The following is a 27,435-nucleotide window of genomic DNA, read 5'->3' on the forward strand; positions in this document are numbered from 1 at the left end:
TTATGACTTACATATATGGTTTTTTCGATGTTTGAGAGGTTCGGAAATAATTTGGAAGAGTGATTCTCAATTTGGAAGCTTTAAGTTGGAAGAGTTGACCAAAATGTGATTTTTGAGTAAAAGATCTCGGAATCGGGATTTGATGGTTTCAACAGGTTCGAATAGCAATTTTGGACTTGGGGTTATGTTCAGATTCAATTTGGATGTTCCTAGAAGGTTTTGGCTTTATTTACTGAAAGCTATCAATTTGAAGAATTGGAGAGTTCATAAGTATAACCGGAAATTGACTTTTAAGTTATCGGGGTCGGTCGGTGTTCTGGGACTTTGGCAAGGTTTATTTGGTGTATTGGAACTTGTATATAAATTTATGATCGAGAATTTCTAAGTGTCTTTCGGATGAGTTCGGCAAAGTTGGAATATTTGAAAGTTAAGAGAATAATTTTAATCTTTGATTCGTGGTTTTGATGTTATTTGCGGTGTTTTAAACCTTTGAATAATTTGGATATTGTATTTAGACTTGTTGGTATGATTGGACGGGTCCCGAGGGGTGCGGGTGTGATCTAGGGTGGTTTAGGACCATTTCTATGTGTTTTGGAGTAGCTGAGTTGTTGGTGTATTGTGGTGTATCACGATCGTGGAGGAGGATCTTGGCGAGTTGGTATTGTTGCTTCACGTTCGCGGTTCAGGGGTCGCATTCCTGATGCATATTTGGGAGCTGGAGTTGTGTTTATTCACGTCGCATGGTTGTTTTCGCATTTGCGTAGTTATGGTAAAGTTGGCATCGCGTTCGCGTCCCAGAGGTCGCGTTCGCATAGAGTCTGAGCAGGTTGGGTGGCTCATTGGCTTTCGCGTTCTTTAGATGGAGCTCATGTTCGCGATGTGTTGGCTTGATTGCTTTCGTGATCGCTAGGCTCAGACGCGATCACATAGACTATTTTCTGTGGCATCAACATTTGTAGTTCACGAACATGAGGCTTTTTCCTCGTTCGCGAAGGGTACTTCTGAGCCGAATACATAAGGGTCATATTTCGGGATTGTTACCCATTCTTTCATATTTTGAGCCCTAGACTTGGAGAGGTCGATTTTTCATGAAGATTTTCATAGAAGGCAAGAGGGTAAGAGATTTCTACTTATTTGTGATTATATTTTAAGAATCTACATGGATTTGTACACCTAAAATATGGAATTTTAAAAGAAAATTTGGGGTTTTTTGTCTACACTTTAAGAGAGTGTATTTTTGAGATTTAACCATCGATTTGGATCCGGATTTGAAAATTAATTATATATTTGGATTCGACAGGTTATGATTCATCGAATTTTGGTATCGGTTTTAGATTTCGGGCACACGAGCCCGAGTTGACTTCTGTTGACTTTTTAAAAATTCTTCAAAGATCGAGGCTTTATGGTTTGGGATCACTTCCTATAGCATTATTTGACTTCCTTGGGTGATGTTTAGCTTGAATGTGCGTGATTGGAGGGCTAGAGCAAGGTTCTGACGCGATTTATGGTTGAAGCTAGCCTGGAAAGAGGTAAGTTTCTTGGTTAACCTTGTTAAGAGGGAAACCCCTAGGATTTGACTTGATTGGTATGTCTTTAATGTATTGGGGATGGTGTATATGCGAGGTGGCGAGCGTGTATGTACGTACCAAGTTTTATCATGTCCGAGGATTTCATTATGTTCGTAACTTGATTCATGATTTATTTGGCTTATATGACTATACTCGCTCTCATATTCATCCTAGAGATCAAACCTAGGTTTTTGATTATTTATGAAGACATAGAAGCTTATTTTTGATATGTTGAATTGCTTGGATTATCCAGAGTCATACAGAAATTCCATGAGCAGATATCTGCATGATTGTTATTATGTCTTTGTGCATCATTTTTCTATTAATTTTTGGGCATATGCGCATATTATATATTTGGATACTTGATTTGGAATGAGATCGTGGCACAAAAGGTAAAGTCATGCAATTGAAATATAGTGATAACACAGGATATGATGAGCGAATATTTGATTATAAGTGAGTTATCAAGCTCCTTTTTGCGCTTGAACTTAGTACCATCCCTATGGAGTCGGGTGATTACCCCTGTTACTTTAGGCCCTGTGAGCATGGTCGATACAAGGATTGTGTATTGTTAGACTTTGTATCAGGGTATATGGATCTTGTACCAGTTAAGGTAAGAGGTAGGGTCTTGAGCATGAATAGACATCATTGACTCATTTAGAAGCATTTATTTAAATGCTAACAAAACCATGGTACATATATATATATATATATATATATATATATATATATATATATATATATATATATATATATATATATATATATATATGCTAGTTGGGAGCCTCGACTCCATTGATTGAAGCATGCCATCTTTAAATATCATATTTGAGCAGCGTTATGACTATCTCTTGATTTGGAAAAGCGTGTTTTATATCTTTCGACTGTTTGACATCTTTGATACATGTTGTTCATGAGGATATTTACTGTTTCAGTTCCAGGCTCTGTTAGTTATATCTGAGTTGTTAGTATCTTGATGCTTATAGCTTCGCCACTACTTCTTCGAGGTTAGACTTGATACATACTGGCTATGGTGTACTCATGCTATGTTTCTGCAATTTTTTTGTACAAAATTTTAGGTGGCTTCTAGCAGACCCTCTTGTTGAATCTAGGCGATTGGTCAAAGACTTAGGGCGAGCTGCACCTTATGAATTCATATCGCAGTGCCTTCCTTATTTATCTCCTGTCTATTTTCATTCTCTCAAACAATTTCGATTATGTATTCAGACTTATAATTATTTAGTAGTTGCGTGTGTACTTGTGACACCTAGTTCTTGGGAGTTGTACTGTGTTAATCATGTTCAAACCATGTTATGTTTGTGTCAAATATTGTACTGTTTCGAGATCATTCCTGTCTTTATTTATGATATGACTCTATTAATTAAAGGAATCTAGACTATATGTTGTTGATTGTGAGTTGGCTTGCTTAGCAAGTACAGCTAGGCATCGTCATGGTCTGAGGTGGGATTTTAGATCGTGATAGGCAAAGATAGTCATAAATTCCTCCCAACATGATACTTTTGTCCTTCTCCCTTATTTTATTCTATGGGTTAAAACGTGTTCAGCCCAAAACAGTCCATCAAAAAAATCTTTCAGGGCGATTTGCATATATACCCACTTTTTGGGTCACGTTTTAACTTGTGCCCGCTTTGCAAAAAAATTGCAAACGTACCCGCTTTTTCTTGTAACTTAAGCATACGGGGCTGAAGTAGCAAAGGCAATCACGCAAAACTTCAGCATTCTAGTAGACGGGCCTTAAGTAGCAAAGGCAATACGCTGAAGTTTTTTTGTTCTGGATAAGATGCTGAAGTTATTTAGTTCATTTGTAAAAACTTCAGCACTAAAATAGCTGAAGTTTTTTGTCCTGGATTTATTAATTTTGTCATAAAGCTTTTTTAAAAACTTCAGCAGAAGATGCTGAAGTTATTTAGTTCATTTGTAAAAATTTCAGCACTAAATAAGCTGAAGTTTTTTGTCCTGGATAAGCTTTTTCAAAAACTTCAACAGAAGATGCTGAAGTTATTTAGTTCGTTTGTAAAAACTTCAGCACTATATAAGCTGAAGTTTTTTTTGTCCTGGATTTATTAGTTTTGTCATAAAGCTTTTTCAAAAACTTCGACAGAAGATGCTGAAGTTATTTAGTTCATTTGTAAAAATTTCAGCACTATATAAGCGAAGTTTTTGAAAAAGCTTTCTAACATACTAGATAAATAATCACCTTATTCTTTCATAGTGTATTACTACTATAAAATATCAGATTGCCAACAGTATCTAAATCATAAATTTTGGAAACAATAAACGTGAAAAGAACAGAATTACGTGAAAATATTCACAAATTATTGTTTACTAACTTATGTAATTATTTATAATTTGTTTTTAAATAATCTGATAAACATACTTATGGCAATCATCTCATGAACTGAAGTTTCATAGCAGCACCAACAGCAGCAAAAGAAAGAAGATAACGAAGGAGGAAAAGGAGGAGGAGAAAGGGGGCTGAAGTTGTTTAAAAAGTGGGTACAAGTTAAAACTTTTTAAAAAAAATGGGTACAAGTTAAATGGGGGCGACCAAATAAGGCGTCCTGTGCAATTTTTACAATCTTTCACATCCAACCTGTTAAATACTATGCAAGTTGGGTGAGTCAAATGAGGTTGGACTAGTTTTGCCACCCCTAGCCAGCATCTTGGGTAGATTTATGCTTTGAATGCCATTCTCTTTTTGGAAGGGATAGAGTGTGGTGATTAAGTTCACATAAAGAAATTAGATCTGCTTTTTCTCTAAATCCCAACATTCATTTTCAGCTGCAGACAACAAGACGTTTAGTACAATGTTTAATTTAGTTAATGAAACATATCGAATTAAGGCAATGTGAGATGCCTTCCTTCACTAACGGAGTTACCCCATATCAGGGCAAGTGCATATAAGATGTTCACACAATGTAATGTGTGTTTGTGGGTTGTACACAATGTATAGCATCGACTACAAAGTCCAAAGAATGAATCCTAACAGCAAGCTATGAATCCTAGAGTTGATACTCCTTGGCTCTCCAGAAAAATAAAAAATGAACACTGCACTTTAACAGTACATATAATACATAGCTGCTTCCGATTAATCGTAGCTACCACTAACAAAACTAGATGACGGTAGTCTAAAATATAATCATTGAGAAGATTACTTTGACCTGCTCTATCCAAGCAAGAAGCGTATAAAACAGGAAGTAGGGAGAACCACGAAGCTTGTCGTTTTCATTCACATGAACTAACATGGGGCCTGGCTTCTTTGTCCTACAAATCCTGTCCCACTAGATCAAGGATTAAATATGGTAAACAAGGGTAAAAGCGGATCGGAAATTGATATCCTTTATTGGAGTTGAAGTGAGATGATTGGGCCGAATTCGGTGGTGAAGTCGGTAACGTCTTTCCTTTCTTGAAACAACAGGAGGGGAATATTCATGTCGCTGCATCGAGTCCATCAACAGTGTTCTGCTGTGACCAAAGTTGTGCATACCTCCCTGGCCTAGATAGAAGAAATTCATGCGACCCTTGTTCCACCACTTTCCCACTCTCCAAGACTACGATCTGATAATCATGACCACACATTCAATTTATAATGAACTAGTAAAAAGGGTAAGTTAAACTTTACAATCTAAAGATACAACATTTTGAACCACAGTTGTGGAAAATGCCGACTCAAAGGACCACATCATGTTATATTCAACACTTTGCGTTTGTGATATAGTTTTTTTCTTTTTTTTATAAGTAATGATATTTTATAAATGGTATAACAGCACTAAGCCTGTGTTAAAATTACAAAGTGTGCAATGCCTCGATCATATCTAACATGGATTCTACATCGTTTACAAAGGCCATGTTGCACCAAAAAGCTAACAAAGAAATACATTTGCGTTTGTGCTATAGTTAAACAGCTTATAACCTATCGTTGTCTATTAATTCTAATAACCTTAAACAAAAAGGACTAATGTTCTCAACAACTACACACTAAATATCGCTCTGGTTTTGCAAGGTCCAAGAAGAAAAAGGAAATTTTGTAACCACGGTTATAATGAAATAAGTTAGAAGAGAACAATTTGTAACAACACAATTCTGGTGAAATTCTGCGAAACATACTACACACCACCCAAATTACCAAGGTAATGCGCTCCTATTCCGAATTGTTCATTTTATATCAGTGGTCGTCTTATTTATTTAAAGAAATCAAATTTAGCCAATATTCCCCACATCCTAAAGTTGGTTTCAATTTGAGCTGTGGACTACTATTAAGGTTAGTGTACACAATAAGAGAGGGTCCTCAGTTACTTTAAATGTAGAATATTATGAAGTACTAGTGCAGAGAAAAAGTCACTATTACGAGAGTGGATATAGTTTTGGGTCAGCCAAAGAAATAAGTAGGTTAATTTCTATCTGATCTGATGCATAGAATACTGAATAATAATATATATTGGAGAACGAGCATTCATGAAATATATTTGCTAGAAACAAACCTCATCACATTGCATAGCTGTAGTGAGCCTATGGGCAATAAAAACTGCAGTCCGATTATCTGCTAGAGACTTCAAAGCACTTAATATTTCTGATTCTGTCGTGCTGTCAAGTGCACTCGTGGCTTCATCACAAAGCCTAAGAGAGAAAAAAAGGGTGAGAAACAATTCTCTAGAGGAAGAACAAACGATAAAGAAATTAAATTAATAACAATCCTCTCTCAGTTAATAGATGGTCAGTCAAAGCCTTGCTGCCTGGTTTGAAAATATTAACCTCCAGTTAACACGACAATCAGCCTAGTATTCCCAGGTTGATATAAGGCCTAAAGTCAACATTAGAATGCTATCAACTCACGATTCTGATAACGGAGTTTTACCGAGCAACTAAAAATAAAAGAAGCATGTTTCATGACACATGAAGCAAATATAAGCTCTCGCCTGTCAGTAACACAATATTTATACGTGGATGAAGAAAAAAGTGCACTTTAATGAATGAAGAAAAATGCACGGCAACGAAGATGAACCAACCAAAAAGAGACATCTGAATTTTTCATCATGTAAGACATGCTTGAAACAATGGCCTAAACATTGTTACATTCTGGAAAGAGAATGTCTTTGATAAACTGTCTCAGCTGTCCAAGCAAAAATTCTCTCCTAACATGCCTTCAGTAAGCCAGTATTAAGAGCAGGTAAAATGCTGGATACAAGTCTGTTAAATGTGTATTATGAAGGTAAAAGCGACATTCTGGGTTAAGCAAAGGAAACCGAAAAGAAATGAAGCTGTATTTTCTTATTTTTTATTTTGCGAAAAACAAATGAAGCTGTCTAGACACCAAGAAAAGAGATGAACAAAGTGAGCACAAATCTTTGTAGCTTCCACCAAATTGTAACCTAAATATCCAAACCAAAAGTAATAAAATCAATATATTTGCTAATTTAATTTGCCTTTCCAGGAAAAAACTGACTCCAAATGTTCCAGAAACTGTTTCTGACAGTGAAACAGCAGAGTATGACACTTTCCAAAAAGTTCTTATTTGTCTCAAATACCCAATCCTCATAACTAAAATTGACCTTGCTAAACAAATGTTATAATTCCTTAAAGATTCTATAACCTCAAGGTTCTTTTACTTGGAAAGCAAGGACTAATTTATGAGAACATACAGAAAATGAAGGTTGGTAGCAATCTCTGAGACAACACAACTTCTTTATACTAGAAGGGTGACAGGTGAACTTACAATATAGCAGGTGCTTTAAGGAATGCACGCGCTAGTGCAACCCTTTGCTTCTCGCCACCACTTAACTGCAGGAGAAAGACAGAAAAGGGAAGACCTGCCTTTAGTCAGCGGCATATATAACTTTCTCAAAGTAGAAAAGAATTGAAACGCAAGTCCTGTATAAAAGAATAAATATTTGGATAGGGAGTGCTATGTAATCCCAAAATGATATCTCATTTATTGTGCTGCACTCCCTAAATCAACAATAATACCTCAAGCCCAAGCTAGTTGGGTCAACTAGATGGACTCTCAGAATTCATGTCGCTCCAATCAGACTCTTCTCAATCCAATATTCAAAAAGTTGGTTCACTGACACTAGAAGTTTTCTACATCTTCTACTGCATACAAATTTCTGACCCACATGACTATGTCCTAATTCCCACTAATTGGCATCACCTATACGAATCTTTTTCTTCTATTGTCCGCTATTTTCGCTGAGCTTGTTTGGAATCCAAGAGATTGTAGGTCCTTTGAAGTAACTCCTTCCACGTGGTTTGATGTCTACCTCATTTTTTTTACGCCCTCAATCCACCATGGTTTACACCAATGGACTGGTACATCTGGAGATCGAAGTAGAATATGACAAACCGACTTACTAAAAAGAAAAAGAATATGACAAATCATCTCAAGTGACCTTATCTTTGTCTGATTTTGTACAACCCCACATCTATCTTAACATCAGCATGTTAACCACAAATTCACTCCCATACAACATTGTTGGTCTCTCAACCATTTGATCGAACTTGCCTTTCACTCACTTTGGTAAGTATTCCCCTATCACATAATTTCTGTAGCACTTCTCTGCTTCAACCATCCTATTCTGATTCTATATGCTTCATCTTAATCTGTCATAACATTCTCCCGAAATATCTTTTTTGAGAATGGTAACTTGTATATATATTAATAAGAACAAAAAACAGCACGAAAGCAGTGTCGAGCTATATTTACAAAAAGAGCAGACCTCAGCTATGTTAACCTAAGGTTGCAGAGCACCAATTAAATCTACTAAAGATTCTGCCTCCTCTAAAAGCTATCTTTACTCTAGAAATGAAACAAAAGGAAACAATTCATTTTAATATTAACGAGTTGCTTCCGTCTTCAAAAATTGCTGAATTTCTCCCCATCCAGACAATCCACCAAATGCAAGTAGGAACCGATCTCCACCATTTCTTCTGTCTCACTATACACCCATTATAATTCCAACACTTCAACAGATCACAAGTGTTTGTTGGCATACTCCATTTAAGGCCCACAATATTCAGAAAAAGTTGCCATAGTTGGTAAGTGACAAGGACAGTGAAGAAACAAATGGCTATTGGTTTCTCTAGCTGTACCACAAAGTGCGCATTTAGAGCAAAATGGAAACCCCTTCTACTCAAGTTTTCTTGTGTTAAACATGCTTCTCTTGCCACCAACCATGAAAAAACAGATCACCTTGAGAGGTGCCTTAACTTTCCAGATTAAATTTAGATATCCGAGTTTTATCCATTTAGGCACCACAATCCCGTCTCATTTCATCTTATTTCACTCTTTTTGTGTTGGTTAAACTTGCAGTCCACATATTCAATCTTACTTCTACTTATCCTGAAACCCTTACTCTTGAGTGACTCCATAGTTTAAGAAAATATCGTCTGCAGGTAGCATATACCATGAGACCCATCTTGAATATTGTTAGTTAGCTCATCCATACGTAGATCTAGATAAGCAACTACAAGCTTAACGAAAATCCCTGGTATAAACCCTAAAATTGTGAAAACTCATTTGTATCACCTACCAACACTAATAGTTCCTTCCTGCATACCGGTTTAGGAGAAAGATCACATCAGAATTCAGAAGTGCAGAATTAGGTGTAATGTCTGGTTTTTAACCCGAAATCTGTGCTAGCAAGTTGCAACTCTAAGTAACCAAAAACATTAACTTCAAATCCAAATGGAGAATGTTGACTTGTCCTGACTAATCTTTAGCGACAATTAGAAGAAGATCAAATTTTAACCTACTATCAACATGGATTATCTTAATGAGTGATGCATATGATTTTGCGCCAACTATGACATGATTACTCTTCCATGTCCTGCCTACATGGATAAACTTCAACATGATTACGGAGGGGCAAAGGATAGACCTAAAGGTACCAACACATGCTCCTGCACACAAATAGAGAAAATGGGGGGACTAAAAGGGACTCACCTTAAGTCCACGTTCTCCCACCACTGTAGCATACTTCTGGGGGAATTTCATAATAGTGTCATGGATTGCAGCTTGCCGAGCAGCATTGTACACCTTATTGAAACATTTCATTTGATAACAGGGGAGACTCAGATAATATAGCAACTGAAGGTTGAAATAGAAGAAAATATAAAATTCTCAACAGACCTCCTCCTCAGAGGCAGAGAGCCGTCCATAGTGGATATTGTGAAATATAGTGTCATTGAATAGGACCTGGAAAAACAAAGAAATCGTTGTTTTCAACGCACGCATTTTACAGGGACCACGATGAATATTAAGCTACATAATTTATGACAACTTACAGTATCCTGGGGAACAACGCCAATAGATTTCCGAAGACTCTCAAGTGTAACCTTCCGAATATCTTGACCATCTATTTTTACCTGCCAAGAGCAAAATGCCACCAAAAAGCTGAAAGATCTAACAAGAAAAAGAAAATTTTTGCCTGAGACGTAAATTCACTGTTCCACGTGCAATTATCTACATTTACCTCTTCACTTCTATCTTATGTGTTCTAATATTTCAATCACGTAAACATGCAGCAAAACAGGATCAACATAATTCTATGTGGAATACGACAAAATCCAGTCCCCTGCTAATGTTAACTTACAAGGGTGCATAAACTTGGAAATTCGGCTTCCACAGCACATGAATTTGCAAAGCGCCTAATGAACAGTTAATGAGATCGCAACATTAACAAGTAGGGTTCATCAACCACATGGACAAAGATAGATGTAAACATTGTCCAGATTCCTTCTTACAAACATATTCTTTAAATTATATGCCTTTCGTATTTCCATCGCAATAAAACTCCCTATTCAGCAGTTTGACAAACATTGCAAAGAGAATTCAGCATATGATTTGTCAACAACATACGGTTTGTAGTTTTTGTCAGTCAGTCTTCTCTTTAAGCAAATGCGAAATACCAGTTTCATCATCATGCATGCCATTTAAGGCCTTTTTGTCTGTTATTAATGATTAAAAAGCGATCATGAAATAATTGAAAAACTAATCATTTTCAGGAAAACATTAGCCAGGAAATTGATCCAAATTTATTGTTCTACAGTAAAGAAGTGCACAGCGACAGACCACATAAACTGCTAAGGCAAACAATCCAAGTTTAATATGATAAGACACACCATAAAGCTCTCAAACATTGTGATGAAAAGCAGGCCCAAGCAATATGATTTGGCCGCTAGTAAGTTTTAACTGAGCATATGTAGATAAGTAATATCCCACAATGATTACTCTTACATTTCCAGAATGGGTGTCGAAGAATCTGAAAAGCAATCTAAGAATGGTTGATTTGCCTGTAATAGAAAGTAATATGCGGATCAGCGCTAGTAAAAAAGCATAAACAATGAGATTGTACATAATCAAAGGTTCTACACAAACTTAAAATAATCTAGGAGATCCCACACTTGAAAATCCATAGTGACCTCTTAAAAAGGTTGTATATTTCAGTCAGCTAAGAGACCTTGTATTGGTCGGGATTTGGGGTAGGCCCATATTTAGATTGCTAGAATATGGACAGTCACTAGATTACAGAAAAATCAAGTCCAAAATAAATAAATAAAACTGAAAAGTTGAAACAGAATAAGGAACAGTGACTGAAACCATACCACTACCACTCGTTCCTACAATAGCTACACTTTTTCCAGCTGGCACAGTAAAAGAAATCCCGTCTAGAATCTTCCTTTCCGTCAAATAACTATGAAAAAATGAAAAGAACAAGGATCAACAAGCACATTCACTAGTCCATTAGGTGGAACAGTAGTGAAAGCAAGCATATCTACTTCAAGCAAATATAATCATGATGAGTTGCAGTTCAAATGAACAGCAGCAGCTGTACATCAACCTAACTACCAAAGCTGCAGAACCTAAAGAGCTCTGGAAATCTCCTACTTCCAAAGTACCTGGAAAGCATTTTTTTGAGAAAACGTACTTGGAAAGCATTAAATATGTAACATCAGCATTGCTACCTAGGAAAATTTGTAAACACAAGCTCATAACACAAGCTTTGCTTTAGAATGGATATGTGACGAGAAATTAAAAAGCTCAAAAGCCCTGACATGGAAGTGCTTATATGGGCAGAAACAGAATGATCAGACTATGAGATAGAAGAATTAGTATCTTTTCCCCTGTGCAATATCTTAGATAAATCAAAGGAATTTCATTAATACCAGACAAGATGGTGTCAGAAAATATGTATAAAAAATGAGTGGTTCAACCTCAGTTAGCTAATAAGTTACCCTAATAACCTATACAAGTAGGGATCTTCTATTTACATCAAATGAATACGTGAAATAAGAAACCTTTTCAAACCGTTCATATCCCTTTCATTATCATGGAACAAGCTTCTGTCCTGTCATTCAACACTGTACAAAAATAACAGGACAGCATCTTCCTCCAGGTAGCACTCCACTCTTCCCTCAATTTGCATTGTCTCCAACATGGTAATGTCTCCTAAACTGTGCTTGGTAAAACCCATGCCACATTGAACAATGAATATGCAAAATTCCTCAACTATGAAGTAAGTTTGCAGTGCAAAAAAAAATGTCATTCGTATTGTAGCAACTTTCTTTGCACCAATAACACCAACTGACCATGATTCTCTTCCTCCTTTCTTGAGAAATGGTAAAGTGATTCTCTTCCTCCTCCTTAGGTACATAAAGGGTCAACGTAGCATCCCTTACAGCACACGATTTGAAAAAATTACTCTTTTCTGGTGTTTAGGGGATAAGAAGTTGTACAGGTTAGCCCAGTGTTGTGAAGAGCGTGAAGCGAGGAAAGGCGACAACCACCATTTCGCTTAAAGCGAGAAGCGAGAAGTGAAGCGCTTGCTTTTTTTAAGTGAAACGGAATTTAAAAAAAATATTAAAATAAATTCTGTTAAGAGGAAGGGCAGTATACCATTCTGTTAGAAACCGGGCAGCATAAAAACAGTGAAAGAAGAACTGGGCAGCATTTCAATGAAGAGAAGACTGAGAAAGAAGAACCGAACGGAAAAAAAAATTCGCCAACATTTCGCTGCTATTTGGACGCTGAAACAGTGAAAGAAGAAGAAGGAGGAGGAGGAGGTCGTATGTTGAAGTTGAAAAGTGTACAAGACTTGGAACCCTAGTTGCCTCTTTCTTTCTGTTGCTGCTGGTCGTATGGTTTAATAAAAGAGCACCTTTCTTTTTTAATTAAAAAAGTTGGCAGGTGTTTAAAACAGAGAAGCGCTCGCTTCGGTCACCTCGCTTTGCTTCGTCGCTTCTCGCTTTTTAGTGCGAAGCGCACGCTTTTCCCTACCTGAGTCACTTCATATAGCAGAAGCGGTCATAGGGTCACCTTGCTTCGCTTCTCGCTTTAAGCGAGGAAGCGACCGCTTTTCACAACACTGGGTTAGCCAAGGTGCAAGAAAGGAAGGTCTGTGACCTGGACCAAGTGAAGTGCATCAAGGACGAGGCGACAGAGTTTTGTTGGATGAGGCACTTATTCGACGTAGATAGCAGACTTACTTCCATAAACTCTTGAACGAAAAGGGGGATAGGAACATTGAGCTAGGCAATTTAGAACACTCTGAGTGTCGTCGGGACTTTGGATATTGTAGGCATCTAAGAGCCAAGGAGGTCGAGGGGGCTATGCGTAAGATGAGCAAGGGGAGAGCGACCGGCCCTAACGAGATCCCGGTGGAATTTTGGAAGAGCATGGGGTAAGGCGGGCTTGGAGTGGCTCACTAAGTTATTTAATGTCATTTTTAGGACAAAAAAGATGCCTGAAGAATGGAGATAGAGTACGATGGTCCGCTGTATAAGAACAAGGGTGATATCCAAAGTTGCAACAACTACCGAGGCATCAAGTTACTAAGCTATGAAAGTCTGGGAGAGGGTGGTGGATCTGAGGTTGAGGAGGATTGTGGATATTTCTGAAAACCAGTTTGGATTTATGCCAAGACATTCGACTACGGAAGTTATTCATCTTGTAAGGAGGTTGATGGAGCAGTATAGAGAGGGGAAGAGGGATTTACATATGGTGTTCATCGATTTAGAGAAGGCTTACGATAAAGTGCCAAGGGAAGTTCTGTGGAGATGTTTGGAGGCTAGAGGTGTTCATATTGCTTACATTAGGGTTATTTAAGGACATGCATGATGGAACTACAACTCGAGTGAAGACCGTGGGAGGGGACTCAGAACACTTCCCAGTTGCATTAGGGGTCTGCCATCAGGGGTCTGCCATCAGTCCATTTCTCTTTGCCTTGGCGATCGACGCGCTGACGTGCCACATACAAGGAGAGGTGTCGCGGTGCATGTTATTTGCAGATGACATTGTTCTAATTGACGAGACGCGAGGCGGTGTTAACGGGGGGTTAGAGATTCGGAGGCAGACCCTGGAGTCTAAAGGTTTCAAGTTGAGCAGGACCAAGACAGAATACTTGGAGGGCAAGTTCAGTGGGACGACTCAGGTTGTGGTCAAAGAAGTGAGGCTTGGTTCTCAAGTCATCCTAGGAGAGAGAGTTTTAAATACCTTGGGTCAGTTATACAAGGAATGGAGAGATCGACAAGGATGTTACACATCGTATTAGGGTGGGAGGGATGAAATGGAGGCTCGTTTCAGGTGTTTTGTGTGATAAAAATGTGCCACCTAAACTAAAATGTAAGTTTTATATAATGGTGGTCAAACCGACTATATTAAATTGGCCAGTCAAGAACTTCTATGTCCAAAAAATGAAGGTGGCTGAAATGAGTATGTTGAGATGGATGTGCGCGCATACCAGGCTAGATAGAATAAGAAATTAAATTATTCGGGACAAGGTGTGTGGGGCCCCTGCGGAGGACAAGATGCGGGAGGTGAGACTTAGATGGTTCAAGCAATGTGAAGGGGAGAGGCACAGAAGCACCGGTGAGGAGGTGTGAGAGGATGGCCTTGGAGGGCCTAATGAGAGGTAGATGTTGGGCGAAGAAGTATTGGGGAGAGGTGATTAGGTAAGATATGGCGTTGCTCCTACATGACCATGGACAAGAAGGTGTGGAGGTTGGGAATAACGGTAAAGGGTTAGGATAGGTCGCCTAGCGTTGTCTTTGTCTATAACAGTAGCTTTAGTACATGAGTTAGCACTATTTATGTATTTTCGTATTCCTTGATTTCTGTGATTATTTGTCGTTGCTTTTGTTTCAGCCTTCTGATTATAATACTCAGTTTTCGTTTTGTATTTTTGCTTCGGTTTTCTAATTAGTGTGCTTGTTGCTGCCCTTCCTTTTATCTTTCTTAAGCCAAGGGTCTTTCCGAAACAGCCTCTTTGCCTTCTTGAAGGTAGGGGCAAGGTCTAGTTACATACTACCCTCCCCAGACTCCACTTGTGGGGTTACACTGGGTTTGCTATTGTTGATGTACTCTTTTCTGGTGTTTTACTTGTTGTACTCTTTTCTGGTGTTTTACTGCCAACATCTTTTATGACGTCTCTTCCTTCTCTGCTTCCTCCATTAACTCCCGGTAGCATGATTTTAAGCAAAACAATTTTCATCCCTATACCCTCCATTACATCTTGTCCTACTTCTAGCACTTAATATTTCATGCAACTCCCAGATCCTCTTCCAAACAATCCACCAGCATGGCCTCATTATTTGCCAACTTATAAGCCTATGGGCAGGTCTACTCTGGACTAGTATTCCTGCACCAAAATTCCTTCCCAAAGCAAATTCTTGTGCTATTACCACCACAAACCCAACATGCTCCACTAACATATTTCTGCCTTTAATAATCCCCATCCATACACTTACCCTACGCACTCCGTGTTTCACTCGAGAACCAGCCATTATTAACCATGCTATATTTGGCAATCATTACCTTACTATATAACATTTTCCACATGGGGGAATCTCCACAACCATTTTCTTCAAGTTTACATTAAAAGGTAGAAATTCTCTATTGGTGTTACATGTACAAGTTGATGGGAGAGCATGCAAATCACCTGTTGGTGCACAGCCAAGTAGTGAATAAGCCATGGTGGAAGCAGTGGTGATGTCAGCACTTCAGCTATGGTTAAGGATGTCATGTTCAGTTGGGCATTCAGATGTAGGAAAAGAAAATCGCGGGCACAGAATATAGCACCACTCACTTCGAGAGAGTAACAGGAGAGCTTTTGAGGGAGCCAAAAATACCTTTGTACAAATAAGAACAAGTTTTTGTTTCTTTTACACTTTTGGAGCACCCACGAGATGCCAGTCAGTATAGATGAACGGGTTTCTTTATACAGAACTTGATATTTGTATAGATTCTCTACCACTTGTATCGACTTACCCCACTATATCAATAAGATTATTACCTTGTCAAAAAGAGAAATACACCGTATCCGTAAGCTCCCTTCTGTCAACAGAAATGCAATTCTCTTCCAATCTACCAAATAGAATTTCTATTCCCCCTCCTTTCTTCCAACAAGAAATCCCTTGGCATCTACTCTTGTCTAACCGAAATGGCTCTAGGCATGCAAAACAGAGACATAAAATTAGTGGGGATGTTAGATAAGTTGGCTTAATCAACATGATGTTGATATGAGGTGTATGATACTGCTCTTTACCCCAAAAAATAAGGCGTATGATACTGTCAAAAGCACTTGTTTCCTAAGAGAACAACAAGCAAACATCAGACGAACTATATCATAAATAAGATGAGTAAGAATAAGTCCAATCACAAGTAGCCACAAACGCAAACTGCAATAACCGACAAGCAAGAGTGCTAAGCTAACATGTGACAACATCTTTTTTCTTTTAATGACCGAGAAATCCATTGGGCAAACCCTTAGGAACAACCACAGCCTTTGCAACTCGGGGACAATGGGCCGCCCCTCTACCCTTCTCCACTTATATACTAGAATTAGTTCGCATGACGTAGGGTTCGAATCACAAGTCCTTCAACCTTTGCCACTTGAACTAAGCCCTTGGGCAACATGTGACAATTTCATTGCAGGCCCAAATTGATAAAATTCAACTAAGTCACCAGTCTAACACTGAAGCTTAGTTCTAAATATACATCTCCAGGGGTTAAATATATAATTTTCTTAAACAGAGTACACCTTCTCACAGTACATCAGAGATCATCACACCAGAATGTTTGATAATGTTTGTCTACCTATCTAAATATATATATAGAAAGTGCACAAACTGATGATTGAGTGAAAACAACGCTTAAGGAAAAGTACAACCAATCGAATAATCCATATATCATTTAGCAAATAACAAAAGAAGAAAGAATTTGATATGCACCTGAAGTGAACATTCTCAAATTGAATGCTACCCCCACTTAACTTAAGAGGTTTCGCATCGTTTGCATCTCTGATTTGAGCCCTTTCCTGTACATATTATTCAAAGATTTGCTCAAAACAATTCTACATATGCACAAGACATATAGAATATGTGCGCAATGTATTACTATCACATAAATGAATAAATGCTATAGCAGAAAAAATGGTTCCTCCATGAGTGTCTGATGTATTTCTGGTGGTCATTCTTTTCAATGCTTATGAAATGATGGTTCAGTTTTGCAAGGATGTGCCATGGCAGGAGTAAATGTGTTTGGGGCCAAATCAACACTTCTGTATCATCAAGGTCTACTATCAGCGTGATACTAACAGTGCAACGGATAAAGAGATATGTGGATATAGATATTTGGAGACTAAACATTTAACAATTGTATCCAAGGAGACTTTGGCACCATCTTGGTGCGCATTAATGGAGCTTCTCTTGATTTATCAAAAAGAATACTGAACAAGATAATGATCAACGCAAAAGAAGGGCATTAGTGTACCAATCCTTGTTGACCATCTGATAATTCAGAACATACTGATCCCCTCAGAACATTTATCATTTCGATCAGTAGTTATGCAACTTAATTAAAGAAAAAAGATAACTTCATTTTATAGCAACTTCCATTTTATTCTGAAAGTGATGAAATTATGCTAGGCCTCGAGAGATCATGCTCTTTCAACATTTCGAGCTACTCAAGTTCGAGAAGAATATTATCAGTCAGCCAGGAAAGAAACACAAGAGAGACAGGATTTATCACAGCAAGACTGGACGAAATAGAAAAGAAGATAGCGGTTGGTACACAAAATACAAGAAGGACCAAGAAGATATTACTCCAGAAAAGAGCCAACTTTATCATCATTCAGATCCTATCCTGACTGGGTATAGAAAATTATGGTGTTTGTATGTCCAATTCTCTTAACCTGCCGATATAAAGAAGCCTGACCCCCAGACGCACAATTTCTCATGAGGTACAATATCTCATTATGAACTTAGGAAGCAAGAGCACAACATTTTAGAGGCATCATCTGGACCACAAATCTTACAACATTTGCAGATTATCTTTCCGCTACAAAGTTTGATGTTACTTGACTAACTGTTTCCTCTATAATCTTTTACACAACACAAAAGTATTTAGCAAGTGAAACAAAACAATGAATGATATCATGGAAGCTAGCTGATACCTCTAGCAACTGAAACATTGATTTCATGTCCACTAGACTTTGGACAGTTTCACGATATACGCTACCAAGGAAATTCAGTGGAAGAGATAGCTGGAACAGCAGCCCATTTACCATGACCTATCAAAATAGTAATGTTTCTTATTAGAGTGCACTGCAGAGAAAATAATCACTCAGCTAAAATAATTGGAGAAAAAGTTCTACCAAGTCACCAACGGTCATGACGCCATTCATAATCCCATTAGAACATAAAACCATAGCAGCTGAGAGAGCTATGCTGAATATTGCATTTTGCCCAAAGTTTAACATAGCCAAACTGCGTTGGGTCTTTAAGGCAGCATCTTCATATCCTGGAGACAACCACATAATATCATGATTGCTTATTCAGAAAAAAGAAAATGGGGAGGAACAACACAACATCAAAGTTTTGTACGTCAAAAGCCGACAAAAAGTTTTTAACCACTGGGAGAAAGCACATATTCTTCTGCCTCCTCATTGCTAGATCCCAGAGCAAAGTTGACAGTGAAGTGAACCCATATTTTTCTTTTTCTGATAAGGTGAAGCAAACACATGTTATGTTGAAGGGAAGCCATATAAACATGGTACCGCCACTCTGTGAAACTTAATAAAGCACAATGATTTCTGTTTTTCTTTATCATGAAACTCTAATCATTCTAAAATTCAATGATTTCTCCTGAAATTTACCTTTAGACTAATCGCCAACAAACCATGTTGTGTCATTCTTACCAGTATTGCTAGTAGTATTCTTGTATTTCTTATTTTTAGATCTTTGTTATTACACGTAGTGTCTTCGGTTTTTTTTTTTTTTTTCCTTGTTGTTATTGTTGGTTGCTTCTTCACTATCTTAAGTCGAGGGTCTATCGGAAACAACCTATCTACCTTCACAAGGTAGGGGTAAGGTCTGCGTAAACACTACCCTCCCCAGACCCCACTCGTGGAATTACACTAGGTTTGTATTGTTGTTGTTGTTGTTGTACTAATTGCCAACAAAACTGTGTTAAATGATATCACAGTTGGTGCAATCTGATTCACCCAACGTATACACAACTTACACCATAAATTAAGAGCGCGGAAGAGCTTAAGAAATGACGAAAGAAAAGTCATAAGGCAATACGACTTACTCTTTAAGAAGTGATCATACTTCTCAGCTTCATAGACCTCATTGTTGAAGTACTTAACAGTCTGGAAAAAAATGATAAGGGCCAGCACAATCAAGTGTATTGCACATAAACAGATAAGCTAATCTTGGTATAAAGGAACACAAGCTTACCTCATAATTGATAAGAGAATCTATTGCTCTTGTGCTTGCATCATTATCAGCTTTATTCATCTCCTTCCTAAATTTAGTTCGCCACTGCAAGATACAAATGAAGAGGAACTTTGAAACAAAAGACTTGAGAGCTGGACTCACTAGAAGTTACTGATATATCAGCTATCACCTAGCTGCCACTGCCAGTATGACAAATGAACAACTCAAAGAGGAAGAACGGCATGAAACCCAAAATAACAGACAATGCCAAGACAAAGAATAGATGGGTTTCAGTAAGCAAGTAGATAACCTGGGTAATACTCAAGGTGAAGGCAATATATGCAGCCACTGACAGTGAAGTGATCCATGCAAAGGGTGCTCCAAACTTGTATGCAAGTATACCTGATACCATGGATATCTGAAAGGGTTCATGTTAATGTAGTTGGAGTAATACTTAAAAGCAACATAACTAAGTAGGACTTTTTTCATCAAACAAAAAACTGCCTTGAATGATGGAATGAATAAATTTATATACCTCTAATATTGTCGGGAAAACATTGAATACCATGGATGAAAGAATAAAATTGATAGCTCGGCTACCACGGTCAATAATCCGATTAAGACCACCCGTTTCTCGACTGCAGGATGCAAGAAGAACATAAAAACAACTCTATCACACTCAAGCAAACCACCTTCTCAACATCACAGCTGATGGCATAAAATTTTAACTAGAATAACATCAAAAGAAAGTATAAACAATCTCAGCCATAAGCATCTTATTTGGGTGACATGTGGTACCCATTCACCTGCATCCTTTGCATCAGGAAAAATCGATATATAACAAAGCCACAAACAGAGGAAGCCTGACATAGAATTGAACAGAACCAAGTCCACAGGATAAATAATCAAATGGGTATGGCTTATTTAACTCAGTGTTCGAAGGAAACACATTATTGAGACTAATAAGGCTAACTGAATTAGTTTATCCACGCAGAGTTTGATCTTGAACAAAGTTCAATTAGTTCGCAAGCAAGGGACATGCTGAACACTACCTTTCCAACTAAATCCAAGGCGAGGACCCTTTAATTGAAAATGCGTTCCATCATCAGCAATTGGCGGCCGACAAGGACCCTTTCCCTAAATATCTTGGGAAGCGAAGAGGGTAGATTTGAAACTTATTCGATAATCTTCTCCTGAAGGTAGGCATTTTCAAGGATGTAGGTGCTTACTGTAAGCTAAGTTACTCCGACTCAGGTGTGGGCGTCCTATAAGGGTGCGGATCTAGAGGTCAGATCCTTCATGATCTAAACTGGTGTGGGTAAGGGTGCGAGCATTCGGGTAAAAATAATTCAAATGTCTACAAATAAAGTAATAAAAATACGTCTAAATTATGAGACATCATGCGGAAAACTTACAAACTATTCCGAGAAGATATTGATAAAGAGGAGAATTCGAGAAGAGATACAAGGAAATGGACTGACGTAGAAATTTCTGTACACAAGGTATTCTATTTTCAACTTCACTCTAGCTTTGTTTTGATTCCAGAAATCATTGTATATGTCCTAAATTTCTCCGTCGATTTTTTATCAAAGTACTCAAAAGCGGTTGACCAAATCCAGTACAGATCCCACAACCACATCGTGTCGACACGGGTGTGCCACCGAAAGTGAAGAGTCCGAGCAACTTAGAGTGTAAGTCATTATAAGAATGAGCTTTTTTAGCATAGCCTTGGAATACATTGTTCCCACTGCTGGTTGGACGGCAAATTACATTTATCTCATGATATATTCGCTTCTCCTTTTGTTGAACTTTTTGGTGTCTTTGAAGCTACAATGTGATACGGGAACCGGCGCAGCTTGAGGCCTAATATCCCATTGTTGGCACCATAAATTCTACAATAGATCGTTAAATCTTGTATTAAGTGCACAGGAATTGGCTTTAGTATGCTTAGTTATCCAATTAGCCTTATTAGATACTCTTATGCTAGTAGGAAATTTAGAGAACTTCTTATATTTCCATTTTTATTTTTGTTTCTATAATATTTGACCTGAGATCAATTTAAATGGGGAACATGACCACAACTCATTTGGCTTAGTTGTTGTATTCTTAATTGTCCTATTAATATTCCAAGTAACTGGGTTCCTGGTTTCCTGCAGCTGCACAATATACCACACAGAAAAAAAGAACTACATGATTATTTCCACTTTTAAAAGATAGTGTCGAAGTGTAGACATAAACAGTACAGACTGATCTTAACTTTTTGCAGCACGTAAAGGCAGAGATGAGCGTATCTTTCTTCCAAAGACAAGAGAGATGTTGTATTGTAGCTTCTAATCATTTTTTAGATCCAATAATTCAGCTATTCCTCCTATCTTAAAGACGAGTCACATGAGAGAATGGGGGATTTAAAGGAGAATGGGGGAGAGAAGAAAGGTCTGGCAAATGCTACATCTGAGGCAATGCACTAATAAAGTCACATAATTAACTGCTTGCAAGAGAATAGAATATGCATAATCAACAGGTTTAAAAGGGTGTTTCAAGAAATACCTAAGGTGATATTGCAGGTCAAGTTCATGCAAATGCGAAAAGACCTGCATACATTAGGGCTTGTTATCGTCGGCATATTAAAATGGAAGAATTAAGTTCAGTCAAAATGTGAATTAATCAAAACACATGCAAAGCACAAAGACAACTGAAAATGTGAACTCTCAACATTGACTGATGTCAGATGGAAAGTGAGCATAATATTTAGCTGAACATACTAGATGGTGATTCACCAAAGGAGACACCATCCTTTTAATATAGTAATTAAACGTAATCTGGAGTTTGTACAAGGAACTTGGACATATTCAGAATTTTTTTCAAAGCAGTTGTGTCCAGCAAGCAATGGATACTTAACTGCATTTTTTACACAAACATCCAATACGAACGGTCTCTAACAGACAGTGACATAGACCAAGATTCACCTTTCATTGAGAACAAAAGAGCTCAACTTTGGACAAATGTGTGAGATATTATTGTGATAGCAGTTCATTGATAGAGCCCATTGTAGACACAGACAATGCAGTGCAAGCACCTTAGTATCTCACACATCTGTCCAAGATAATAGTGTAGACTCCATCTTCCAATAAGCACATCATCTACATTTAGTTTGAATCTTGGGTCAATAACCCCATGAATTTACCCTCCATTCCTTCGGAATTCTCTTACACGAGCGTGAATTACCCAAGAAAATCTAGAAATGATGTGGTTCCTATCATTGATGACTAATCTAAAAGACCCATAGGAAAAAAAGCTGGCAAAACAAACTCTGCTCTGTACCTTCCGTGAAACAGACCGGATAGTGCGGAGCGCCACCTTTGAGAAAATTGCAGTTCGCAATTCTGCAACAACAAAAGAATGATAAAGGCATTTAGAAAAATAAATAGAGAGCAAAAAAGTGAAGGACTTGCTGATGAGGAAAAGGAAATAAATGTCTATCATCCATTTATGAGTGAAAAAGGATATCTTATACCGAAAAGAAAGAACAAAAATCTAGTAACTCTGATACTCAAGACAAGCACAAGCAATTACTTCATAGGTGTGATGTACCGTTGAAAGCAGATGCCCCTGATCGTGCAATACCATATCCAATCAAAACCGCGGCAGGACTAACAAAAAGAGCTAAAGCAGTAGAATTGGCAGTAGTAAACTCAGCAAGAGCGTTAGCATTGCCAGTTGCTGTTGTCAACCAATCAACAGCAAGCTTAAACAAGAATGGCACTTGAACATTCACAACCTGTGGCATGAAAATGCACAAAAGTCACCACTGTGCATTTAATCAAAATCCACCTTTGCATATAACACACATTTTTTAGCTATGATGCCCTTTCTAAATAAACAAATGAAAAACACGACTAGAAGAAAAAAGACTGCCCTCTCACCTTTGCACCAACAAGTAAAGTCAAGGCAGCAATGACCCGGAAGCGGAACTCATAATTATCCTTCATCCACAAATATTTCGCCAGAGTGCTAATAATTTTCGCATCAGATATTTGATCACTTTTTGCCGCAATCCCAGTTTCATCTTTCTTCACTACAGGCTTTTTGCCATCACTTGAAGATGTTGAAAACATAGCATGCCCATTTGGCATCCCATCCTTTTAACCCCCAAAAAATAGTCAACGATCAACACAAACAACGAAAAAAGACACCACAGTTAAAACTAAAAGTAAAGCTTACAGGGCCATTAGGGTTTTTGGCAGGGAAATCAGAAACGAAAGCCTTGATTTGTCTGAAGCCAGTAGAAGATGTTCTAGAAGAATCCCACAGGTTTCTATTAGTTGAAAGATGTCTTGTACTGATGCGATACTGATGATGGAGATAATTTCTGGGTTTTAGGGCTTGTGAATGTAAAGAAAGGCGAGAAGGGATGTAATTCAAAATCATGGTTTCTGCTTTCTGGAGCAAGAATTCCCCAGCCCTACTAAAACACCTCGAACAAATACTCCCCTGCATTTTTGTATTACTAACTATCTTATTATAAGATGAGAGCCTAGCTCAGGAGTTGAAGAAGATAAGAAGTATGTGACTCTCCGATTATTGCTAAGATGAAAAGTCGCCGCCGTCACGACACGGCTGAGGTGAGGGTGGCAAGCGTTAGTTACGGTGGCCTTTTTATTTTTTACTCCAGTTGATTAGATTCTAGACTACGTGTGTCGATTAGCCATTTTTGGAAAATTTTTATGTTCTCTCCAAATATAGCTAGCTGTTCTTTTCTTTTTTTAACGTCAGTTTATTTTTATTTTTGCTTTAATTGATTGTTTAGTTATTTTTACGCTACAAGGATTTCATCTTTTAATATTAATTAATATTAAAATTGATCATATCAACTTTAATTTATTTATTAAAAATATAACAAATTTAGAAAGTTTTCTTAAAATACGTATAATTTTGAAATCCCATATCGATCTAGCTAACATGAAAGTAAAAGATCCTAGTTACAATTAAGGCCTAATCATATAAATACACCTATATTAGGTATGATGTTTGTTTGAATCTTCTTTATTTTAACGGAAGGGCCAAAACTACCCTTGAACCATTCGATTTGCCCCTACGATTAATTTTTGGTTCAAATCTACCCTTAAAACTAATAATCCAAAATTAATTAAAAAGCACCTTAAGTTTCTCATTCTTATAGGACGAATTTAAACAAGAGAATTACACATAAATATAACCCACACACATACATTGCAATTAGGTGGTCTATATTTAACTTTACAAAGTTGTAGACCACAAATAATAAGCTAAAATTTAACATACAACTCCAAATGTTTCTCGAAATCGCTATTCAACTTTAAAAAAATGCTCATTCTTCTAATCCAATATTTGAATCAGTAATTGTGACTCAACTTAGTTTAACAGACTAAATCCATTTGGGTGGTGAAAATCAGATTTGTAAGGTGATATTGTTGAATAAGTTTAAATAAGTGGGTTTAAAAATTCGAATCTGATGTTGTGAGAAATTTGAAATGGTATAAGAAGGTTGTATACAAAATTTGAAGTCATTTAATAGAGATTTGGACTGGTTTTGAACAAAAATTATAACTGAAAATCGTGAAAAATAATTGTCTACAGACGCTTGTATAAGAGTTATAAAAGGGTATAATAGTGTATAGGAGGTATTTATACACCTATATACATCGTTCTACAGTATTATATATTATTATACAAAAACTGACTTCGTCTTCTTCCTTGATTCTCTTCTGAAATTTAACTCAAACTTAGTTCAAATCTACTCCAAATCACTTCCGATTTAAGTTTTGAACTCATCTTGATGTTTTCAATTTAACGGAACAACACCCAATTCAAAAAACTAACAAAACTCGAAAAATCAACATCTAAAATTTAACTCAAACCTACTTTAAAATCACTTTTTTTTAGCAAATCCAGTAGGCAAGGTGTCTAGGGCTAGTTTTATTAAGAATAAAAGAAAATCATAATAAGAAAAAGTACAAGTAAGCAAATAGTAGTGTGGTATCCTTTGCCTTGGCAAGGTGACCAAACCTAGTACCTCTGGTGCCTCGTGATGGCAATGTCTCACGAGGGAAAAGATCTCATAGCCTCTTGGGTTATATCCCAAAGGCAAATGGGGAAGGTAACCACACCTACTGAGCTAGACCTTATCTTACAATTTCTATGGAGGCATAAATAACCTCATCTACTAACAAGCATGTAAGAAATAGGAACTAGAAAGAACTAAGTATTTTATGATCATCACAGAGTTTATAATACACTCTATGATGATATTATATATGATAATGCTCAAAAAAATGAGAATAAAATATGGTAAAAATTAGAGTCTTGCCCCTCTTTCTTGTTCTTGTTCGCAAGTTCTTGTTCAACCAATCCACCAGGTTCATGCCTCTTTGCAACTATGCCAATAGTTTTAATTATTGTGGCTTGGAATTGAGCATTTTTATTGAGAGACTTACCTGAAATTTGCAGCTCTTGTGCACTCACTTTTGGACCAGCCGAATGTGCAAGTGTATGTGGTACTCCAAAGCATCCAATAGTACCCTTTCTTGGACTGAAATGTGCACAAACTTACTTGATGAAGAATGAGTAGGTCGATCACTCAAACTTGCAGCAACATCTGGAGAATTTCTTGGAACAAATATTGGAGTTTTTGAGTTGAGCTTGCTCTTATGTGCATGGAACAGAGAACTTCTGTTACTTGGAATTGATGGTGATCCAACTGAGCGTAAGGACTCATCTTCACATTCTTCATGATCATAAAGGTACTGAGATCATCATCCTAGACTTGGTCAGCCCAAGTTTTGAGCTTGGTCAAAATTCGATCACCTACATAACCCTCATGTTGATCAGCTTTTCCATTGCTCACCTCCATCAAAAATTGATTTCTCTCCTTGACAACATCATTCTCATTCCCTGTTGATAATAGAGGCCACCCAGAACCACTACTATGATCACCAAACGATTCTAAATTTTGGGAGGGAACTTCTTGTACAGAGGTATTCAAAGTGACCAAAGGTTGTTTGATCATGGGGTTGACATTCATCATCATAGCAGCCTGAGATTCTTTTATTATTATAGTCAACTTTAGATTGGATATATGTATTATTGGAGCAGTCACATGTTGATTTGCAGCAGATTTCAATAGCGCATCAAATGAATTTGAGCAAAATTCTTTTGAGACATTAATTCGACCACCTGGAAAACTTACTGTTTGCTGCTGTTTTTTCAGCCTTGGAGATGTATTTTGCCTGGCAGGAGATTGAACCACCACTGTCCAATCTTGCCCAGTTGATTTCCTTGTTGTTCCATCGAGCTTAGACGTAAAATCCCTTGATCCATCAACATACCCAGTAGTTTCCCCATTACTGCTGGAATTTTCAGTTACAAAACAAGTTTAACACATTTAGGTTCAACAGCTGCTTGTGTGTCATGACTTATTAAGAAGAAGAAGCAACTGGGATTCGAAATGGCAAATGGGAGTAGGCAATAACAGAAAATAGGAAAGGGAGCAATAGAAATTTAAATGAACGACTAGGATTAGATTAGGCATTAATGAACTCCAAGGGCTACAATTTGGCCACGTCAACTGAAGGGTTGTTATAACCAACTTCAACAGAATATAGAAGGCATCGTTCATCAGGGTATTTCTCTTCTCTCTCTCTTTTCGATTTCTTTCTCCTTCTATCTTCTCTCTCCCTTTCTTCTTCCTAACAGTTTCCTACTTCTTCTCTTCTCTTCTTCAGGAATCTACAGCCACGGAGTCTAGTTAGAGAGTAGTTAATTTTCATCCAGAATTGTAATCATTTTTCTCTTATTAATATAAACAGAAAATTGCCCCAAAAGATCATTCGATTTCTACTATTGTTGTTTATTTTCTTACTTCCATTGAGTTCATTACAATTGGTATCAGAGCCTCGATTCTGTGACTGTGAAGGAGGTGATAGTTGAAGGAACTAGGTTGAATGTTATGGATGATAAACTAGTTAGACACGAGGAGGTTTTGAATGAAGTTATGACCACTCAAGAGGAACTTTGCAGTACTCAAAATGGAATACAGGGCACACTGGAACTGATCCTAGAGCGACTGACTAATCTGGAAAGGGTTCCACAAAGAGCA

General features: G+C 37.5%; 1 protein-coding gene across 1 annotated transcript; it reads right to left on the reverse strand.

The window, feature by feature from the left end:
* Window positions 1-4,387: 4,387 nt before the first annotated feature.
* LOC107824827 (ABC transporter B family member 25, mitochondrial) lies at window positions 4,388-24,046 on the reverse strand. Its single transcript, XM_016651634.2, has 20 exons — window positions 23,523-24,046; window positions 23,225-23,440; window positions 22,893-23,079; window positions 22,623-22,684; window positions 21,849-21,892; window positions 19,837-19,939; window positions 19,612-19,719; window positions 19,323-19,406; window positions 19,174-19,234; window positions 18,236-18,381; window positions 18,035-18,151; window positions 16,812-16,897; window positions 11,190-11,278; window positions 10,822-10,877; window positions 9,870-9,950; window positions 9,715-9,780; window positions 9,529-9,621; window positions 7,303-7,367; window positions 6,071-6,206; window positions 4,388-5,147 (listed from the first exon to the last, which is right to left on the reverse strand). Exons 1-20 carry the CDS (start codon window positions 23,796-23,798, stop codon window positions 5,019-5,021), a joined length of 2,205 nt encoding a protein of 734 aa, XP_016507120.1. The 5' UTR covers window positions 23,799-24,046; the 3' UTR covers window positions 4,388-5,018.
* Between the last annotated feature and the right edge of the window lie 3,389 nt (window positions 24,047-27,435).

The sequence above is a fragment of the Nicotiana tabacum genome, chromosome 10 (genome assembly GCF_000715075.1).
Source record: "Nicotiana tabacum cultivar K326 chromosome 10, ASM71507v2, whole genome shotgun sequence".
Lineage (NCBI taxonomy): Eukaryota > Viridiplantae > Streptophyta > Magnoliopsida > Solanales > Solanaceae > Nicotiana > Nicotiana tabacum.